The sequence below is a fragment of the Hoplias malabaricus genome, chromosome 13 (genome assembly GCF_029633855.1).
Source record: "Hoplias malabaricus isolate fHopMal1 chromosome 13, fHopMal1.hap1, whole genome shotgun sequence".
In the NCBI taxonomy this organism is placed as follows: Eukaryota; Metazoa; Chordata; class Actinopteri; order Characiformes; family Erythrinidae; genus Hoplias; species Hoplias malabaricus.
The window spans coordinates 14,603,481-14,625,655 of NC_089812.1; the positions used below are offsets into that span (position 1 = coordinate 14,603,481).

At 39.5% G+C, this 22,175-nt stretch overlaps 1 protein-coding gene across 2 annotated transcripts; it reads right to left on the reverse strand.

Annotated features, from left to right (window-relative positions):
* Positions 1–1,057: 1,057 nt before the first annotated feature.
* Positions 1,058–22,175, reverse strand: sec24b (SEC24 homolog B, COPII coat complex component). 2 transcript variants are annotated; one of them, XM_066642458.1, is made up of 24 exons: positions 21,924–22,175; positions 18,923–19,603; positions 18,506–18,646; positions 16,287–16,406; positions 13,007–13,090; positions 12,039–12,205; positions 11,580–11,764; positions 11,058–11,160; positions 10,766–10,892; positions 9,530–9,639; positions 9,316–9,428; positions 8,236–8,354; positions 7,829–7,884; positions 7,402–7,608; positions 7,033–7,156; positions 6,775–6,933; positions 5,573–5,746; positions 5,090–5,200; positions 4,606–4,781; positions 4,144–4,281; positions 3,837–3,941; positions 3,390–3,482; positions 2,802–2,905; positions 1,058–2,289 (listed from the first exon to the last, which is right to left on the reverse strand). In XM_066642458.1, exons 1-24 carry the CDS (start codon positions 22,036–22,038, stop codon positions 2,175–2,177), a joined length of 3,627 nt encoding a protein of 1,208 aa, XP_066498555.1. In that variant the 5' UTR covers positions 22,039–22,175; the 3' UTR covers positions 1,058–2,174. The 2 variants fall into 2 exon arrangements, with proteins under 2 accessions (XP_066498555.1, XP_066498556.1); XM_066642459.1 differs by lacking the exon at positions 16,287–16,406.

Here is a 22,175-nt window from a genome sequence, read left to right on the forward strand (position 1 = left end):
TTTGAGTTCTGGAATTTGTAGAATTTCCTGGGAACAACATGAACTGACCCTAGATCAGTGCATTTGTTTAAGTTTAATGGGAAAAACACTATATATTGTTTAAATAATCTTACCAAAATAGATAAGGTGAAGACTTTTTAATATGGCTTTAAGAAACACTTTATCCCACTATATTTGTAAATATTGTTAGTTTTTATTTAGCTTCCAGAGGACTACTTTTCAGCAGGATGTATCGTTTGATTATTACCAGAATACTGATGTGGGCAGAGTGGGATATTCAATCTTCTGTGGAATAGTCTGTTAAATTGAAATGGATTCAGCTTGTAATAACACATATCTGTAACTACATATCAATACATAGAGTGCAGTAGCAAGAGCCTGCTGGGTTGTGCTTCTTCTCTTACAATGATGCGCACCACAGCATTTTGCATGCCAATAAAACAGTCTCCTCATGGAGACTTAAGTCTATAAAACATGGCTTTTTAACTGACGTTATATGCCTTTTTCAAAAGTTAACAGTTCCCTGAGGGCTTAATGAAACATCAATATGCTTTGGTCAAAATACCAAAAGGAACAAACCACACAGCTGCATAATCCGCCTGTCTAAACATCCCTGCTCAGTGGTTGTTCCTTTAAATGATAACGAGCCCCTCACTGTTCACTCTGAGCAGAAGCTCTGATTTTTAGCCATTTTCACTCTGTGCTCTTTCTTTCCCTTCTCGTTATCTCCAGTCTTACTCAGTGCATTTGGTAGCCTTTACACTCTCTCAAATACTTGGGTTCAGTGCTGTGATTGGCCAGACTCTGATGAGGGGATGGGGCAATTCTTCTATGTAAATGAGATGAAGAACAAAATCAGAACTACTATATTTATCTTAATTTTACTGACTTAGGCAGCCAATGAAATACTGGGCATTCTTGTTTAACACTTTGTGGGTTGGTTGGTGTTGTTTTTTTTCTTTTGCATAATATGTCCCCTTTAAAACTTTGAAAACCTGCACAAACTAATAACTAACACAGCGACTCACTGAAACCATAAATAGATTTTAATTGAGTGATTAGAACAGCTCTGTTAAAAACTGAATGCTTACACACACCTTGTGAACAGATGTTGGAGGAAGCCGCTTATAACAAACACCATGATTCACAAGAGGAGGAATAGCCTTTCATTTTATTCAATAAGCTCATCATAAATTATCGCACATAAAATATTCTTTCCCCCAGAGTTACAAAGTGGATAGCAATGTCTGTTGAAAGCCGTATTGGTGTAGTTCCTCAAGAAAACAGAAAGGAGCTGTTCAGGAGGAGGATTATCCTAGCTTTATAAACAGCATAGATCCAGGCAGCTTGAGAGGGTGGGGTTCGACGGGCGCACGTGTGTATTTTGTGTGGGGTGGGCATTAGGGGTTATGCCACTGCTCAGCCTTTTACAGCTAGAGACAAGATACAGATGAACTAATCGCTCAACACGCCAGAAACTACAAACACACTCCTGATATACTTAAAACAAACGAAAAGGGGGCTTGAGGAAACATGAGAAAGTAAGAATGAGGGAGAGAAAAAAATGAAAATAAAATGATGGAAGTGGAATGACAAGAATGTCTAAGTGTGAGCTTGCTGTGATATACAGTGTCAGGTATGGCAGTATTAAAAAACAAAATGAACTAAAATAGTGTTAGCAATGGCTATGTGCATGGTGCATTGTCTAAATAATAAACATTGTCAGTGCACTTTGCATACAATGAAGCGAAAAGAAAAAAAGAAAGAAATATAGAGGCCTTAAAAAAATGGGGTGGGGTTTGTGGACAGATGTAGACCAATGATGGCAAAGACAGGGCTATGCTTTTAGGAGGATGGACTCGGAAAAGTCCAGTGTGTCTATTCTGCAGTCCATGTAAGTCTTGAGCGTCCATTAACACTTTTTTGATTAAACCTTCTGCACCATTTTATCCCTCTGTGTTTGTTCTTACGTTCATAGTTTTGCTTTTTTGTATTCCTCAGTGGTACTCAGTCCCTCCCTCTCCGGCCATCCCGGGCTGTGATTGGCCAATGGGGAATGGGAGGTGGGATGTTAGTTACTTTGTGGTCCAGTCTGGACAGCATCCAGCAAAAAGTAGATCCATCCACGGAGCTGGAACTAGCCATGAAACGCCAGGGACAGCTTTTACTCGCCTCTATTTGGACATCTGCTGCTGGATGTGGAGCAAAAACTCGTAGTAGGACAATGCAGATTCGGAGCGATCCTCTACCAAATGCTGGAAAAAATTGCTCTTTGTAGAAGGGTCATCTCTGAAAAGAGAGAGAGAGAGAGAAACAGAGAAATTTAAGCTTCCTGTCCGTGCATGTGGATAAACACAAAGGCAACAGAAGTTTAAAAAGGTTATTTACTGACATTGTACAGTCTTTCTAAACAAGGCACCGCAGAAAGAAAACAAACTATCACTATAAACTATAAAAGGGAGGAGTGGAGCCTTAGTGAAAATACACCCAAATTCACTGTGAACAATAAAAGGGTCCTGCTGCTAACGGCAGTAACTCTGGATAAACAGAGTGAAAGTGTGAGAAGAAAGATACCCAAGCAGCAAGAAAGAAGCCAATCTAAAAAATAAAATAAAAGTGTTCTGAGAATCAGAAATAGCAGAAAGAAAAAGAGAAAAAAACTAAACTAAAAAAGAGGAAAAGAAAAAAATAACAAATAATTGAAAACTGAAGGAAACATGAAAAAAGTAAGGAAAGTCTTAAAAAATGTAATAATAATAATAATAAATATAAAAACTCATAATGGATCACTGGGATCATACTTCAGCACATAGAGGGCAGCAGAAAAGGGTCTCGACTCCTGCAGCCAGGACACAAAGGCTCGGGTTCTCACTGAAGATGCAGTCTCCAGCTCCGGAATCTCAGTCTGCTCACAAACAAACACAAATCAGGCTTTTATTTATTTTCTGTGCATTATATTTCTTGCTGGAAGCTGGTATGTTGTTGTAGACTGAAGCTCATTTGTCTGCAGGGCCACGTTGTGGTCGGGGGAGGTATGATTTTGGTTTGGGGGCACAGAGGTGGTTTCGTAAAATATGAGCGGGTTTGGACTTTGGTCAGTTCACTGCTTATATATAGAGACAAGAACAATACAGTCCCACTGCTACTTTTCCTGTTCGAAAAACTCTTTCAGTCTGATGTAATTCTGCCAAACAATAGTGTCTTAAAGGAACAGTGTGGACAATGGTCCATATTTATCAACATCTTTGTTACTGTTGAACTCTAAATGACAAGGACTTGGACACTTTGAATTGGAGTGTACATATTCATCTATAAACCATCATCTATAAATGCAATAAAAATTGAATATTGATTTAAAAGAATTCTCGTACACACACACACACACTCACCATGTTGTTGGGTATGGAAGCATAGTTGGAGCAGCCCAGGACGTCACGTATGAATGTCTCATTACAGGTCTTTCCCACCCAGAGATACATCATCTGAAAAAAAGAAAATATCACAGTCACAGTCTTACCTCTAATGATGCAGAGGAACCAAGCAAACTATAATTTCACATTTATTGATGGTGCCATGCAGACGATAACCAAATAGATATTTCTTACATTTTAATTCGAATAAATGGGAAACGAGATTACACTTAAACCCATGCACAGAAACAGGAACAAAGCTAACAGCTCATTAGAGTTTATTTAAACTCACTAAATTTATGAAGATATTTGCAGAGATGTGTAAAATTGTACAGACTCAAATAATAGACAAAGATGTCTAGAACAGTAACAGAGATGTGCAGATAAATAAAACAGAGCAGTATAGAATTGTAGAGTTGCACTAACGCTGCCACAGTCCATCAGGAAAGCTCCTTCTCTGGTGAGTTTTTCAGCTGTGAGCTGCAGCAGTGAAGGCTGGGGAATCACCCGATCGTTCAGCTGCAGCGCCCCCTAAAGGACACAATGAAATAACAATAAAAGGGTTTGCGTCAACAGAACATGGGAGTATTATTTGATATTAATACATTATCTTTAAATTTTCTTTAAAAACCTTTTATAATGAGCTATTTATATATATACAAAATTATCACATTACTTAAATACTTGAAAAATATCTAGAAATATTTATATATACATGTTTTAAAATGTATACCTCTTCAGTCAGATTGTCAATGCGGTACAGGTCGGGGTGGACCATACGCATCATGTGTCTCAGCGGCTGACTCTTAAACTCGCACATGGAGAACACTCGCTCGTCCAGCCGTGTGCTGACCCCTGTTCGCAGCGCTTTCTGTTTGGGATGACATTTAAGTTTCAGCCTTATGTTCATATAAAATAAGTGAGTTTTTGCTCTTTGTATAATTACCTACAGAAGCCTAAAACCAAGCCTGTTGAATGGGTAAAAGAGGGAAAGTAAATTTCAAATTGAAAGGCTTTATTTTGGCCTTAATTTTGCTCAAAATGCCTCACCCCCCACACTGTGAAAATGAACTGGACATAAAATCCAATATAATACATTTTAAAATATCCAAAATCATGTTAAAAATAAATTAAAACACAGTTGTGTGTCAGTGTAAGCAGCAGAATATAGTATATATGCTCAGAGCGCCCCCACCTGTTTGAGCAGAGCAAGCACATATAGAGGGAAGAGGCGGAGGCCTGCAGGAGCGATGAGACCAGCTGGCTGCAGATTGGATCCGTTAGTGCGGAACGCTTCTAATGAATCTACCACCGCATTCACCAGTGCATCCCGAGCATCCGACAGACTGGAGGAGACAGAGCGGTCAACGGCTACAGAGGAGAAAGAGAGAGGAGGGGGGGTGAAGAGAATTTAAAAAAATATATATATATAAATAGTATGTGACAGATTTGAAAACTAAACTGGAGTGAATAAAGGTGACAGGTTCAACAACCGCAACCTGCTGTTAAAATCAGGGCAGATTAGAAAAGGTTTATTTTGCTAACACAGCTAAAAGGTAAAAATAATAAAGCGCTGGTCAGGTTTCATACACAGTCTGACTGCCACTAGAAACAAACACAAGGAAAGCTCTATTATTGCTGTTTAAAAGCATTTAAGAAACTTTTAAAAAGGAGCTCACCCATGTTGGCGAGCAGGCAGGTGATGGCTTGAACATCCGCCCCAGCGAAGAGATCACTGACCTGATTCACCACCGGCAGACACAAGGTGTGCACTCTGATTCGTCGTTTGCCTGTCAATCACAACAACAAGCCTGTCACTGAAATGTGCCCTATGGATGATAACGCAATAAGAGTAAGTATTATACTTTTAAGACATTTCTGATCAAATGAATCAATTCTTCCCATCTGAGGTACAAACCACGCTAATATGAGGTTTTAGTCATTAGACTGTGGGAAAAATAGATAAATAAAAAAGTGCTTAATTTAAAAAAAGCTTGATTTAACATATTTAAGTATAAAATTTTTAAATACTTTTCGGTTGTACATTAATATCTTTATATACATTACACTAATATCAGCTTCTGATTTTCCTCTGTTAGAAAAGAAGTACTCTTACAAGATTTTTGGGCACATATTCCAGTTCCTCCTGTGCACATACAGACCTTTACTGGATGTATAAAGTAGAGCCGCCTGGAAGCATGCTAGAGACGTGTCTGCCAAACTCTCGTCTATAGACATCTGCACGGCAAAGCCGGAATCCGGGTTCACGTTCGCCAGAGACAGCAAATCAGTGGAACGCACAAAGAAGTTGCCATGAAATGTGTGGATAGACAACCCTGTCAGCAAATCAGAAAGAAAGGTTTTTTAATATCTTTATTATTTAAATTAGCCTTTTGTTGAAATTCAGGAGGTTCGATTCCCGCTCTGGGTGACTGTCTGTGAGGAGTGTGGTGTGTTCTCTCTGTGTCTGCGTGGGTTTCCTCCAGGTGCTCCGGTTTCCTCCCACAGTCCAAAAACACATGTTGGTAGATGGATTGGTGACTCAAGTGTCCGTAGGTGTGAGTGAATGTGTGTGTGTGTGTGTCTGTGTTGCCCTGTGAAGGACTGGCGGCCCCTCCAGGGTGTATTCCCGCTTTTTTATTACTGTTTTTATTGTTTTAAATTTTACTGAATAGCTTTTAAACATGTTTATTATATATTTTAATTCTATTTTATGTTTTCTAACTGTTTTTATTTTCTTGTTCTTTTTAAATTCCACTGTAATTTTTCTGTATCGCTCTGTAAAAGCACTTTGAATTGTCATTGTGTATGAAAGGTGCTCTATAAACTTGCCTTGCCAATTACGTACCTTCTAAAAATATGGCTTCACAGCCTGTGATTTTAAATGTATTTATCTTACAATGAGACTGGGCCTGTTGTTTAAGCCGTTTGGCCTCATAACCTAATAGTTTAAGCCACAAACAAAGGAGCGTTGATTTCTTAGTAATTGTTGCCCTATTAAAGATTTGGTGGGATTTTCTGTCTATGTCTTTTGCATATGCTGCATGCAACCAGTCAGACCAGCTCACTGAGCCCTCAGAAAGGCTTGTCAAGACCAAATCCAGAAGTAATATCTCATATGAAATCCACATGTGCATTTCTATACTTGTGTAGTTTCTGGCACTGAAATGTATTGTTGTCCATAAGCAAATCTGTCTGTAATCACTGGACATTGGGGAATTTGTATGACAAGTCATTATATTTGCAGGATGCTAAGTGTCTGTTTATAATCTTCAAGCACTGTTTACTTAATCAGCAATTTCAGTTCTTAACCAAACTAAACCCTGCAACCTTTGGATGCAATATGAGTCTGCCCTCCCCTTACCTTTGGTGCACCTGATCCTCATGACAGCCTCAAAGCCGATCTTCCTGGTGAGGTAGCGCTGCAGGTCTTTCTGCAGCTTCACCTTCTGAGATGAGTTATGAACGTGGTGGAATGCTGGGTAGTAGAAGATACTTCCAGCCGAATACTTTGACATACAAGCTACAGGAGAAGAACAGTCTTAATTACAAAATGCTCCCTTCACTCACGGTTTGAGTTTGTATTCATTTTGTTCCAGTTTAATTTTGCATGTGTGTGTACCTAAAGAAGCCATATCTGAGTACTGGGAGCTGAGGAGGAACAGATCGACCCCTATCTGCTGCCCAGAACAGTCCAGAGCCAGCTTCTTATAGAAATCTGTAGCAGGACCAAGGTGATGCACACCCTGCAAAATACAAATACATGGATATTAGACATCCACATCATCAAAGACGCATTTAACAATCATTAGTTTAATTGATTTATCAAAAACAAACAAAACAAATGACTGATAACAGAAATCAACTGATAATAGAAATAATTGAGACCCTGGTTTTAATACTTAAGAACTGCATTAAGCTTCTCAGAAATGTGTGTGTGTGTGTGTGTGTGTGTGTGTGTGTGTGTGTGTATGAAATATGCCTTGTATACCTTGGTGCTGGATCTTTGGTTGGGGTCTTCTCGTGACTGCAGCTGTCCTGCTCCGATGGTGGGTAACTGGGTCTGGAACACAGTCACACGTCCTCCGGTGGCTGACATCAGCTTATAGGCCGCCTGCAGAGCTGGCCCCAGGGCACTGTGGGTCTCTCGCGTGTGTGAAAACATCCCAGGCAATGCATTCAATAGGTCCTTCACCAGCTAAACAAGACACAAAGACCATGAACTACATATATAGAAATGGTAGTCTCATTGATTTAAACCACACTTAATATTATATAATTTACAAACTAGGTAGAAACACACACGAAAAGGGACACACAGCCAGCAACCTTTACAAGCCACATGAAAGAAACAGGTGGATGCTTTTCACCTTTAATCACTCATGCATACAGACAGATAAACATAACAGTTTCTGTACCTCTTGGCTCTCTTTCAGGTTCACCAGTAGACTGTCTGGAGTTGGTATGAACACATCTACAAAACATTTCAGCAAAGAACATCAGCTGGAGATGGAAAAGACTCAGAGCAGATTTTCATTTTATTATTATTATTAATCTGAAATCCTGGGTGGTTTATATATTTGTTCAACTGTAACTTAAACTATGCTCTATCTGTGCTCAAGTTTGTAATTACCTCCACTGACCTACTGTCAGATCCTGATCCAAATTCAGAAGTACAGCTTAGTGGTCATCAAAACCATTTTTACTGATTCTAACCCAATTCAAATTAATCTTAAGACAATTCTGATCATTTAATTTACTCCTCATGTTTAAACTTGTCTAATTGGGTTTATTTGATGATTATATAGAATAAGACAGATTTTACCATTGATATCAGAGACCACCAGCATCTGTGGCTGAGAGAGTCCCTCCTGCAGGTTGTAGAAATGGATGGTGCTGTCAAACGTCAAAAACCCAATACGGGTCCGAGTATCACCTGGCAATCTGATAGGAGACAGCAGGAGAGAGCTTACTAAAGCAGTATAGCAGAGTAAGATACTTCAGGGTTTAAACCCTACAAACAGACACTATGTTTAAGTCTAGGCTCAGTTTAGCCTTTGGCAACTAACCTCTTTCTAGTTTAAGGTTGTCGTTTCAGGAACTCATGGACATGGGGAATCAGGGTAAACTCAGATGATTTGCTCACAATTTCTCGTTTGGAGCGGAAGAATGTCTTTGCCTGAGCTCCTTCTGGTTTCCCTCCTCCCAGTCTGTTACAGTCAGATCCGTCACTACACTAAAGAAAATATTCACATGCTCTTTTTCTCCGCTGCACTTAACTAAACTAACTGCTTCCCTTTACTGTTTTCTGAGAAAGTGGTTGCCCACTGATGGAAGATTGTTTGCTGGATTCTCCTGCGGCCCAGACCAGACCAGATCAGACCAGACCAGCTGCTCACCTCCATCTACTGCTGCCAGCCTCTGACCACTCACCATGATCAACTACACTGAAGTAGAAATGGACTCAGATTAGCAACACTCTGACTGATTCTTCCAATCTGGTGCACTATTATTATGCCCCAAGATTGATTTCACTATTATGATTATTATTATTAATGACACTTAATGGGTGATAATTTAAAATTCAATCTATAGTTTGATCAGAGGAGGATGGAACCCCTTGGTTCCTCCCAAGGTTTCTTCCTCCAGCCTCAAGGGAGTGTTTCCTTGCCACTGTTTCCTTCCGCTTGCTTGCATTGGGCTTTGATTTAAATGTTCTGTTTTGATACTAATTATGCGAAGCTGCTTTGCAACAACGTCAGTTGTAAAAGGCGCTATGTAAATACATTTTATTTGATGAGTATTGATCAATACTATTATCATAACACTTCAACATTTCGAAACTGCTCTTTTTCTCATCCCTATTAATAAACTCACACTGATTATATGATTATAATTCACTCACTTCTCCAGGTTTTCCAGCAGTGACTGGCACAGCACATTCAGGTAGCCTGTCTCCACAGCATTATGGGATACATCCAACAAAAACAGGTACACTGCAGGCTGAGGAGGCCGCAGCTACAGAAACACAGAAAGGATTTGGTTGATTTGAATTTACACAGCATGAGGAAATATTATAATCAAGCATCAAAACACACCCACCCACCCATAGTCCTTACCATGTAGTCTGAGGAGGCGATGAACTCCACAGTGGAGTTTTGAACCTCTGGTCTCTTATGAGGTTCACCATAGGAACGTGTGACTGGGTTATACATAAATTCATCAGGAACTAAGTGTGAGAGTGAGACACACAAGATACACATCAGATTATTATAAAACAATGATAGAGGGTATATTTCTAAACCCATAGTTTTGTCGTGGGCTGCCCAATATATATCAGCTGATGTCAATGACCCCAGGTTTTGCTGATGTTCACCAAAGGCACAGCTGATAATTAACAAATCTTTGGCAGCATCATCGCTAGGATTTGAACTAGAGATCTCCCAAATACAGTATAAAACCACTGGGAAAGCCAATAAAGCTGCCATCTTATTAAATGTCACAGATAAATGGGAACTGGTAAATCTGAATGATACATTTAAATAATATTAATTAATAAAACAAAAACCATCATGGAGGACAGAGTGCTAAATTAGCTACAATATTTAAGATACATGTTTTCTGCTGTTTCTACTAGAATTTAAAAAGAGAGTGACATCAATAAGATGTATCAGTATAATCAGCAAGTATTTAGTTAAGGTTTTAAAGAGAGTGGTGGATAATAACAAACATCATTAAAATGTCATCTTTCTTCATGAGTTTTGCTACTGCCAAAAATATCCACACAACATTAGCACTGCCTTTTTACCTAGAGGTGTACCGTCAAAGTTCTTGTGAGAGTTGAGTATTCCCTCAGCTAACACCTTGAATTCAAGTCATAAAGGTCTTGCTAATTAACTGAATCAGGTGTTTAATGAGGTAGAGTGGTATACACTGCAATGCTGAGACCCTGCAGAACTCGAGTCTGACACTGGTGATCTAGAGGGACTCAGTGACATGGGGCTTCTCTAAAAAGCTCCTTCTGCTTAATGAGGATTTATGTAGTTTTAACAAGTCACAGTTGGATCAAATGTTTTTATCTCCAAAATGGTAACTACCAATGCAAGTTCATGTAGTAATTGTGGACTATTTTTTACTTTGTGAGTCTTATAAAATGGTAAATGTGTTTTGTTTACAGCAAAAGCAATAAAATGCACTTGATTCAACTCTTATTACGAAAGCAGTTCTATGCAAAATTCCCTGTAGACCCAGGTGTACATATTTAGACTGTGGTTACATGACTGTTTGTGACAGAAAAACAGTCATACGTCTTTGACTTAGTAACTATGTTATTGAGCTTAACTGTATCCTCTTACCATCGTTGACACGGTAGCAGAGGTTGCACTTCCATCGCCGCTGATCAAGGAACGACACGAACGGATTGATGTACGTCCGACAGGAACGGCAGCGAACAATAGTATTAGAGGTGATGACTGGCAACTGCTGCAGGGAGAAACAAGTGAGATCAAGTGAGTGAGAGAGAAACAGACCTGAAAGTGACAAGAGAAACAGGTTAAGAATAACCTGATGTGTGTTTAATCCACACTGATGTAAAAGGTTTAACGATCATGCTGTGAATTTGTGCTGAAAGAGAAGTAATGGTCTTACTGTCAGGTCTCTGAAAGGGTGCAGCAACAGTCCCAGGGGCAGACGGGCTTTATTCAGCAATGCCTGAGTCTGAGGGATACAGCTCAGAGTGCAGCGGAACGTACTGAAGGGAAGAACAGGGAAAGAGTAACAGAGCGAGAAATTGAGTGTAAGCATATGAACTGAATTAGATTAGAGCATTCATAACCAGGGCTTGGGAAATTCTCCACAGAAAGGGAGCTGGGGTCACTGAATAAGACAAGCTTTAAGCTGCAATAAGTCACAACATAAACAATTAAGAACAGGAAAACAATTAAGAAAAATAATAACCACTTGAAGTTCTATGTAAAGGCTGTTTTAATGTTTCAATGTATTCCTGCTAGTGTTAAATATATGCATTATGCCTTTTTCAAACTTGTATGCTTGCTTTTTGCTAAAACAATAACTGAATACACTGACTTTTTTGGTATCCAGATTATGGACTTGGTTACTTATATTCACATATTTCCTAATATGCTTAATAACATGGGAACGCAGGCTTACTCTGGACTGCAGTTGACTTTGCGCAAGTCGCTGCTGAGATTGGGCTCAGGTGGAGTGACGGGTTTCGGCGAGAGAATGTTTCTCTCCTGCAGGAGATTAACCGGCCGAAGAGCTTCCACCTCCAGCTCAGGAACCCCACTAAGACCCCCCAGAGCCGTTGACAACTGGGACAAACTGGGGAACTGCTACAATAACACGACAGACAGAGAGAGGAAAAACATGAAGGTCTGGATTCTCTGGAGGTCTGGATTCTCTTAGCCAAAGTTGCTCTCTTTAATTAGTACCAATATGTCTGAAGGCAGTAAAACTATATACTAAGTGCTAGACATAATGTGCAGTTGACAGTAAGTCAGCAACTATTCTTATATTTTATTTATAAATAGGTGTGTGTCTTAAAGAGTTGAGACAATGAATCACACACAACTGAAACAGCCCTAAAGAAGTCTTCATGTGAATTACCTGCGAATATGGCTGATATCCAGGTTGGTTGTACCCTCCGTGTGCTGGGGAGGAGTCTGCCCTGGGGGCTGGGCTTTGCTGGTAACCAGGCTGCATGGTTGGATAGTTGTAGCCAAAGGGAGGTGCTTGTTTGGCCGTGTCAGCAGGAGGAGGAGCAGAGGAGGAGCCTGAATAAAGAGGGAGGGGAGAATATTTTTATTTATTATTTTAAAAAGATGACAGAAATTAATTTGAATTTTAAGCCTTATTCTCTTTTATTATTCTCATTACGCTAATATTTAAAATATATTTAAAAGACTTTCAAGTTATTTTTTACCACATGTCTTAAACTGTAAAGTGTGTTTAATATTTTTTCATTTTTTCTGGGTTGGTGCCAATTCCTGTTCTTTATTTGTTCATCTTAAAATGTCCACGTGGTAATCATGGACTTGAGGCTTACATATTTTTGCTTTTTCTTCAGACAGACAATCTAAATACGCATCTAAGTTTGTGTTTATTAGTTTGCTTTGCTGTATGGATTATCAATTATTATTTTGTATATAATTCAACAGTTTAATTTACAAGCTAAAGAAAATCCTTATGCCTTTGAGGCAATTTGTATTTTTACAAAAGGCTTTACATATGACATTTTAGCACCAAATTAAACAGCTTTTGTAAGGCACTGTGTTTACAAAGGTGTGACCTTGTTCTACATTTAAAAACCTGACAGAATAAAACAGCTGTAACCTCAGTCATCCTGTGGTTTTAATGACAATAACGAGGAGCTGTTTGATATTCCACACATCATAACCATAAACACATCTAGTGTATAGCCTTACCCTTGTTGTTGTTATTTTTTTTAGATCTGCTTAGTAATACTCCTGTTGTAAAAAGTGCAATACACATGCAACAACTATAACCAGGAAACTAATGCTTTATTACTGGTCACTGTTAATCTTTAGTGACAGAAACTTGAGACTGCAATGCACCTGAATAGCTGCCTCCTTCCAAGGACTCATAGCTGTTTGGAACAGGAGATGCACTTCCTGTAGTAGTGGAGGAACTGTCTCCACCTGAGAGAGGGAAGAAAAACACACACAAATACAAAGTTAAAAGTAATGAGCAAAATAATAACTGCACTTTTAAACATTTAGCTCATCATTATTCAAACCTCACTGTAATCCTGTTACACGCACAACTCATCAAGACGTTATCAGTCAAGAAATGAACCAAAACAATCGCATTGTTCCAAGCTGTAACTGTTAATACACAGCTCACTGAAGACTGACCAAAAACAGCAAGATGTTGCAAGAGTAATAAACATAAGACACACTTCTGACTGGTTCTTGGTTATTATTTAGTAAGCAGCTTTAAATTTGTTTGCTCTCAGGACTTAGTTCGAGAGGGTCTGATGTCAAATGGTGGATTGGTTCTAATTACTTAAAGAAATCAGTGTGCTTTCGGTTCTTTACAACGTTTAAGCAACTAAAACCTTTAGTAAAAGTTGGGGGAATAACCTTTTACAATCCATCACACATCTAAATATTTCCTCAACTAATTTTATATCATAACTCAAGAACCTACTGCTTCAAATCTACGGTCCAGCTTTATTTGCCAGTTACTAAAATGGAGTCAGCAGAGCTTACACCACATTGGTCATGTGTGCCACCTATGTGAGCACCCACACCCACAAATAAAAATCTTCAACATTACCGAGCACGCCACACATTTTATGTCCATCACTCTATGTATGTGTTGTAATGTATATATTTCACATATATATAACATAAATCTAATTTTATAAGGGTCCAAGCAGAGAGAGAATCAAAGAGAGAGAGCCCAGGGGGATGTAGCTGGTTAAGCTCCAGTTATCCCAGGCTAAATCTGTGTCCTCGGTGGATTAGAGCCTTTACTTAACGAATAGAGAGACGGCGAGGAAACCATGACGACATTTACACCTGTTTCAAGACCCAACACTTTCTGAACTGAACCTTATCTGGACCTGATAATAGGCTTAAAGCTCTCTCCCGTTTTTTCCTCCTCAGCCAGAACCCACTCTGACAAAATAAAGGCCACCATTCAACACAGCACCAAATTCACTGAAGCTGTTAAACTCATTTAACTCATTTATAGCAATAAGGAGTGTTTTAACATTGACTACTTTTTGAATGAAGCACATTACAGTGCCTCCGATCAGAACTGAACATATTCAAAGACACTATGGTTCAAGGTTTGTGAATAGCTGCTCACCCAATATTCGTCTGAAATTAAAGACATTAGCAGAGAGTTGTTTTTTCTCTCACTAGATGTTAGAGCATTCAACCACAGGAAGTGCATGTTATAAAATCTTTACAGGTACGTACCTATGTTGGACGAGTGGTCCCTGATTATATCTTGCAGCCTTACATCAAACTATTCTCATAAAAAGTTATTAAAATCCTTCAAAAGCTAGTGTAAGCATTGGTTCCATTAAAGCATCATCAAAATATCATCCACAGCAAGAGAACAAATAAAACACATCACGACGTGTGGAGTGTGACACACTGGTTTGGGCATGTCTTCCCTCTGCTCCCCAGAGGAAAAATGCAATAGAGTACAAATACACACTCATTAACACAAAGCTAAATATAAAACCAATCTAACCTCTAGACACTCAGATTCACTAACAACACTAACACTCATATATTTATTCTCACGTACACACACCTTAAACAATCACTAGCTCTTACATTTGAGCCCTGAGCCCTTATCATCATTACTGCAAAAATCAGAGACCACCCTTCTCTATCACATATATAAAGCTTTTAAAAATAAATTAATTAATTAATTTAAAAAAGGGGGCGCTACTTTTTTCAGAGTATTTCAGAATTCCAAGACCTCTTTCTGAGAGTAAATGATTGATAAGTACGGTCCGCTATATAAGTCCAAGGGTCACGTTCATCCAGTATAACCTGATCAAGTAGGGCGTGTGAATGTGAACGGGAACAAAAAGCCTGTAGGAGTGAAACACATTTTGGTGAAAGGCTCAATCAATTCCAAAAACAGGCTCGGTGACAAGGGAACGTTTTAAACGAACAAGTCACACAGGGATTGAGCAACACTTTCCCTAGATCTAGATATACATACATACACACACACCCCCACACCAGATACAATGTCCCTGTTGGTTCCAAGCACAAGAGAAGACAAAGGCAACATTATATACTCAATTCTTAGACTCTATAGGCCTCAGGGACTACAAGCAACATGTGCATGTGCTCATGTTTCAAAAGTGCCCTCAACGTTCCACGTGGAGGCATCAGGCCCAGTTTTTGTGAAGTTGTATGTGTGAAGTGCATAGACTGAACTGGAGTGTGATGGCTGTGGGCCACGACTCAGACGTGGCAGAACTTTCTGAAGATGACTATAAGTGCTCTGGTCAGTTTTAAAGTCCACACTTGCCCATTGTGGTTTCCATATTTAGCAAAAATGCACAAGCATTTGTTTATGTCTTTGAAGGTTTGGATATCTTTCTGAAACAGTCAGGAAAATCCTCACAGTTTTGAAATATTCTTCTTCAACTTTCTGAAACTGAATGTTATCAATGTAACCAATGCCATTTAGAAACAACTTAAGTGTGGAATTCAGGAAATTATGTTTAGAGTGTGTTAACTTGTGCAAAGCAAAATGCAGCTTTGGTCCAACGTCATATGTTCCCATATTCAAGAACTGGAAAATGTGGGTAAAGCCTGCGTTTTATGTTTTGTTCATGTTATTTGTTCAAATTCAAGTAGAGAAGCACAGAAATAATACTGCAGCCAACTATTGGCTACAACTACACATCAGAAACAGCAGGGTTGCATCTATAAAAAAGTATAAAAGAAAGAAAAAAAAGCGCCATTGTACATTCTATACAAATTTTACAGAGTAAGATTTTCAACATTTAGTGACTACACCACGTTTTGTATCTAAAATGCTGTTTAAAGTTATTACATGAGTTATAACATGGTTTGGCATATGGGCTACCAATTAGATCAGAAAGCAAAGTGTGTGTGTGTGTTAGCCCACTCTGTGACTTCTGAGAAGAGGACGCACAGTGAACCGAGAGAAGTGTGGATTGTGGGAAAAGAGGGTAAGTTATAATTCATTCTAAAGTAGGAGAACGCAGTAAAAAGGGCAGGGTTCCTGGGTTTGGGGACGAGCGGGGAATGGCGGGATGGGGAAAAAAAAAGAAGAAAAAAACGACAAAAGTGGAGGGATGCGGGCATAGGAATAAAAGCGAAAGCCGACCTGCTTCCTCATCCTCCTCATCCTCGTCTTCGTGGTCAGAGCTGGATGAGGAGTGGTCACCTGGCAACCCTGTGGAGGAACTAGCAGCTCTATTGCCCGCATATCCACCATACAGCAGCCCTGAAATACAGCACAGCCAATCGTCAGAGAGAGAGAGAGAGAGAGAGAGAGAGAGAGAGAGAGAGAGAGAGAGAGAGATTTGAGGATAAAGAGGGCAATAGAGAGGGAGAATGAGAGAATGTGAGAGTTAAGGGAGCGAGAGAAAAAAATGTGAGAAAATGAAGGAGACAGAGAGGGTGGGCAATACGATTACATTTTATTGTAACTGACACGATACGCCATGGAACAATTCTGTCTGTCATATGAGAACTCTAACCAACTACATACATCAAAAACAATACAGATTTTATCAATGTAAAAGAGGCTTAAAAACAGCGACCAGTGAATAGAAACTATATAGTAACAATAAACCTACATAATAACAAGTAGCTAATTACACAGTAGTGCATTATGTCATTAACCTGTTTTTAAATGAAAAATGTAGTAATATCTGTATCCATAAGCCTTTAAAAATAACACACTACTTCATTTTAATACTTACTGCTAGGGCACTTTGTTTAGTGATGTACTATGGCACTGGAATTTTTTCAGTAGCCTGAGATTTCAAAAATGATCATTGGTGTACAACAGTATATCTATTTATTAGACTGACAGATTTGCTTATTTTTTTTTTGGCATCTGTTGCATTTTCAAAAACGACTTTATTTCATTTGACATGTGCAGGTTAGATACATTTATGTATCATAAAAATGCCTTAAAATATGCAGAAGTTACATTGTTTGCCATATTACCCACCCTTAATAGTGAGAAAAAATGTTAAAAACAAGAGAAACAGTTTTGCGAGAACAAGGAGGTAGAGGGTGACTATGTGAGAGATGGAGGGAAGTGATGAAAAAAAGAAATGAAACGAGAATGATACACATACAATCATTAAAACACGTTTTTGGGCTGGTATTCTTTTGGAAGATCAGAAAGTGAAGGTGGAGAAGCAGGCCTGAGCTGCAAAGGATATAGGCGAAATGCATATAAGACCTCTTCTAAATGCCATTTCTGGTCATTCTGCCATTCTAATTCTCTAGCCCTGTATGTAAAATTAGTGCAATTTTAGTTTATCTGAGGTTTGCCAGCTAGAAAGAAGGTAGCAAGCCAATTCAATAGTTAATTGGAATTATGTATATGAGTATTGAACATCAGCAAAATTAGGACAGGCTCCTATGTGAGATGTGTTTCATTACAATTGCACTGCAGCTCCAAAGATAAAGTAAATTATAAGCAATGGAAGCTTACAACCAATATGCATAATGTTATATATGTCATAATTAGACACCATCACAATTTTTTGTGCATGGGTTGAAGCTCCAATTATAGTTACATTATCCTCTTAGCTCCAAAGGAAACTTTGGACATTACACATGTCATGGCTGATTGCGTATACTGGGGCAAGGGAGAAAGTACACAATGTTGATTTCTTGCCAAACCACTGCTTAAGGAGTTGGATAAGTTCTGTTTAGCCCTCCGTAACAAAGGGCAAAATATGACGCAAGTGTAATCCAGAAATGGCATTCAGACACACTCTTCTAAAGAAAATAACAGACTCAATATAAACCTAGAACAAACAATGGCGCTCTAGATGAGAAAGGTAAGAACAATGAGAAAGATGTGTCTACAGCAGAAGAAAGGCCTCAGAGTGATGGACACAAAGATGAATGCAAGACGGCGAATAAAGCACACAACTGTTTCGTCACGGACGATCACATGTCGCAGGTTTGTCTAAACCAATACAACCCTGAAGACATCTGCTGTCTGAATGACAACACGTGGGCAAAAACACACTTATGCAAACCTACACACATTTATACTGAGCAATGGCACAACAACGTAGACAAAAGAATAAAGAAAATTCAACTAGATGAGAGATGGGACAAGGATGGCAAAAGCATCTGAAACAGCAGGCTTCCCAGACTCCACAACCTTGCACTGCACAGCAGCAAAACTAATAAAAGACCAATTATGATTACCAAGTTAAGTGAGGTGTGACAGAATAAGAAAAGCTAATCTGTGCATTGCTGCAGGCTTCTGGAAGGTGTGGAAGCCTGAAAAAGTGTGGAAAAGCTGAAAGTTTTAAAGTTCTGTCTATGGTGACATTTAGTCACACTCACCTTGCTGGCGACCTGGTGAAGAGTGTGTGGAGGGGGCCCCTGAGGGTGGGTGATCTCCATCAGGACCCTCAGAGCCAGGAGGAGCTCTGCCATAATGAGAGCCAGCTGGAGCCTGGGGGTTTTGGTCATAATGCTGTGGAACTGTGGAGAGATGGGAATTTAAAAAAGATTTAATAGACTAATATACCTTAGTAAGTTACATACCAGAAAACTCATTCTGCAAGAACCCAAAGACAGAGTACTTTTAGATTTACCTCCATTTTAAAGTTATCAACATTACCCAACCCCTCAGAAGTCTCACAGTGTCATAAACAGAGCATAAAAAATCTAAATATCCGTAGATAACACTATAGCTATTGTTCTATGCAATAAAATACACCTCCACGAATTTTTATGTTTGTATGAAATTTCACATACCTGCATTTGACTGGCCATTGACGGTGGCCATTTGGTTCAGGGGTGGGGCTCCGTACCCCTGCTGAGCTGGTGTGGGCATGGCCCCTTTGCCCTGAGGATACGGCTGCTGCTGCTGCTGCTGCAAAGCACTCTGGGTCGGTGGTGGCATCATGGTAGAGATGGGTGGCTGCCCTGCAACAGTGTGAGATGATCTTAGCGTCCCATACTGGCTGTTCCCAGGGGCTGATGGGTAGGAAACGATGGGATACATTGGGGTACCAAGACTGGTTCCACTGGAGGCTGGCAACAGGTTTGATTGCTGCTGTTGCTGTTGTTGCCCATGTGAAACGGTGCTATACTGCGGTCCATAGTAGCTAGCTGGCATTGTGTATGGGGTTGACTGTTGGAAAGACTGAGGTGGGTACTGAGGAGCTCCAGAGACAGGGGGGTTAGGAGTAGAAAGAGACTGAGCAGGGTTCTGCGAAACTGGCGGCGGTGGAAAAGGAGAGGGTCCTGAGCCTGGTCCTGCTCTAGGCTGGGTGAGGCTGTTGTGGTAGTAGTTTGTACTATAATCAGCGTTCATCAGGGGGGCTTTGCTTGATGCTGGGGGACCCTGAGCAGGCACAGAGGGATATCCCTGCGGAGGAAGTCCGCCATAGTAGTTAGAAGTAGGATACATGGCTGGGTGTGTCTGGTCTGGACCTGTAAAAGAAAATATGTATTTAAGAAGCAAGTATTTAAGCAGGACATAATTAGGGGTGCGGGCATATATGTGATAAACAATATTTTTCATGTAGAAAGTAATTCCAATTGGTTCAGGATCCACCTGGATTCAGCATTACAGGGAAACAATGTTTTCTGTAAGTTTACAAACACAGTAAAATTATGGAAACCTAAACATTTATGATCAAGCACTGGTTTGAAAGAAGTGGGAAAGCTGTCTGACGCCAATATTCATTTTTAATGTGAATACAACCTGACATAAATATGACTGATCAAATAAAGCCTTTTTATATCTGTATTTAACCTGAGGTCTTAACTTGATGGGCTGTCCTATGCTTTTGAATCCATCTGTCCATAGCCATTAGATAAAAGAAAATGCTCTAATTGTTCTAAGAAGCCATGGAAATTTGTCTTAGTACTTCTCTGATTTTCACAGTACTCCAATTTAGCCCTTCTCAGAGAGTGCATTCATCTGACAGTAAATACTCCCCTTGACTGCATCAGGCTGCTCATGACAAAGTTGAAACACATTCAAATCTGATTTTCCCTGGGAGTCACACTGACGCATGCTGAGGTTTCATGAAAAAAAACGTCTGAACACTATTCAAAATCAAATGAGACACCAACGGTTCTTTTATCTATTCTGCCGGTGCAAGTCATCTACTTGTACCAAAGAGACTCCGGCTGTTTCCTGTGATAAAACTAAACATAAAAAAGTGCACCTGCTGCTCAATGAGCTGGACAGCCCTAAGTAGGAAAGTGCCCACCATCAACTCTATCGTCTTTACCTTGAATATGTGAATATACCCTCACTGCCCACTTTATTATCAGCGCTGAATGTCTATTTTCATATCTCTTTTCAGTTCTGCAATTACAGATGTTACCAGGACCTGAACTTACTTCAGTTCGTAAGACTGAATATGACATCCTTGTCAATGTATCCAGTCTAAAAGAGCCTAGAAGTGTAGACTCAAAACTTGTCAACAAATACTTGGCTACAGTGTACAAAACAGGCAAAAGAGACTCAAAATAGCAAATTCAGACAGACAGGTTGTCTTATATCATAAACCTAAGGAATCAATCCTGTCAATATGTGAGGCGGGGCTGTTGAGCTGCAAGCAAAGGGCACAGGGGTGGGTGGAGAGTTGGGGTCAGATTGCATATTCATAGATCTGAGTGTACTGAACTAAGGTGTAGATTTTTTATATAATTGTAAAGAAAATAAGTGTATTAATGGTTTAATCGATGAACAGAGTGAGACTGTAGGAGCATTTAATGAGCTCTAACATTATCTAAAGCTTCGATACTGTAAGTAAAGGTATAAATCCAATCTCCCGTTACGAAGCACAGCCATTCGGATTTAATCCTAATGGTCTTCGCTCAAGATTAGCCGAGAAGCTAACGTCCATCACAGCAGAAAAGCTCAATTTTATAAACATAGGACTGAACATGCCTTTTATAAAAGGACTTGGAATTAAAACGAAGCTTAAAACATGTACTTAAAGTGATTATATCCTCATGGTATACGATATTTAACAAATAATACGACGTTTCCTTTCGAGGGCTTAGCTTTGATTTACTGACGCGGACTGTCAGAAGGACCTTAACTAAATGGTACAAACCTGGTTTATTTAGGTAAATGTCAGTTTTACAGCCCACGATTAACATCATACACGTTTAATATCATTTACTGAAAAATGATAATGTAATGTAAAAAACGGAAGATGCTAGATAGCTAACTTCAGTCCACCTTAAATAGTGGCGAAGGAACCAAAGCCTACTTCTCTTTAAATTGAAATTGGATTATTTATCGAATATAATCTACTCTGTAATAGGTTTAATTATTTCTCTGGTAAAACATTTACGAAGTGTCCCATGTCATATATCGCAAACTAACGTGACATATCTGGTTAGAATCACAAGCAGAAAATTATTTATTTGATATAACATAACATTTAACCAATATCTAAAACATTACAGATGTATTATCTATACCTTTAAGGTATGTAGTACTTGTCTGATGTCTAAAATCCAATTTTAATCTGATATATTTGCTGTATATGATCTACTTCTGTAGTTTACGTTGACAGTTACTTGTTTTAATAGCACTATGAGGACGTACACGTCACACGTTTATCACGGGTTTCAGAGGCATAAAAACAAAAACGGCAGCTCTATGAGATACGGACAAGGCAGAAAACAGACGAAAAATATCAACCCTTCTGGAACCCCCCACCCATAACTATTAGCTTAGCCCCGTTGGTTGGGTGTAGCTTAGCCGCTCTCCGCTAATCCGCACCGTTTCGATGAGGTTGAGGAGGATGTTGATGATGATGAAGCGCCGCGGCTCCGTTCTGCGTTGGATTTACGCCGTATGGCGAGTTCAGATTGTTGGTGTAACCCGGCGTAGACATCTTCACTCAAATGGCTTTTATATATCCTCGGATTCAGCTACATATATTTGCCTTTACAGAGACAAGCACAGCGCCGGAGTTCCAGTCTGACGCTTGGTTACCTTCACAGCGCTCTCTGCGGCCAACACGGGCCTTTA

What these genes read in the sequence shown, in the direction of transcription:
- sec24b (XM_066642458.1), bottom strand. Translation starts at nt 22,038, where the DNA reads ATGTCTACGCCGGGTTACACCAACAATCTGAACTCGCCATACGGCGTA. An exon ending in TGAGGAGGATGAGGAAGCAG is followed by an intron (nt 13,091 to 16,286) that starts GTCGGCTTTCGC and finishes TCCCTCTCTCAG; the next exon opens with GTGGAGACAGTTCCTCCACT. An exon ending in CTGCCTGCTCGCCAACATGG is followed by an intron (nt 4,782 to 5,089) that starts GTGAGCTCCTTT and finishes TCTCCTCTGTAG; the next exon opens with CCGTTGACCGCTCTGTCTCC.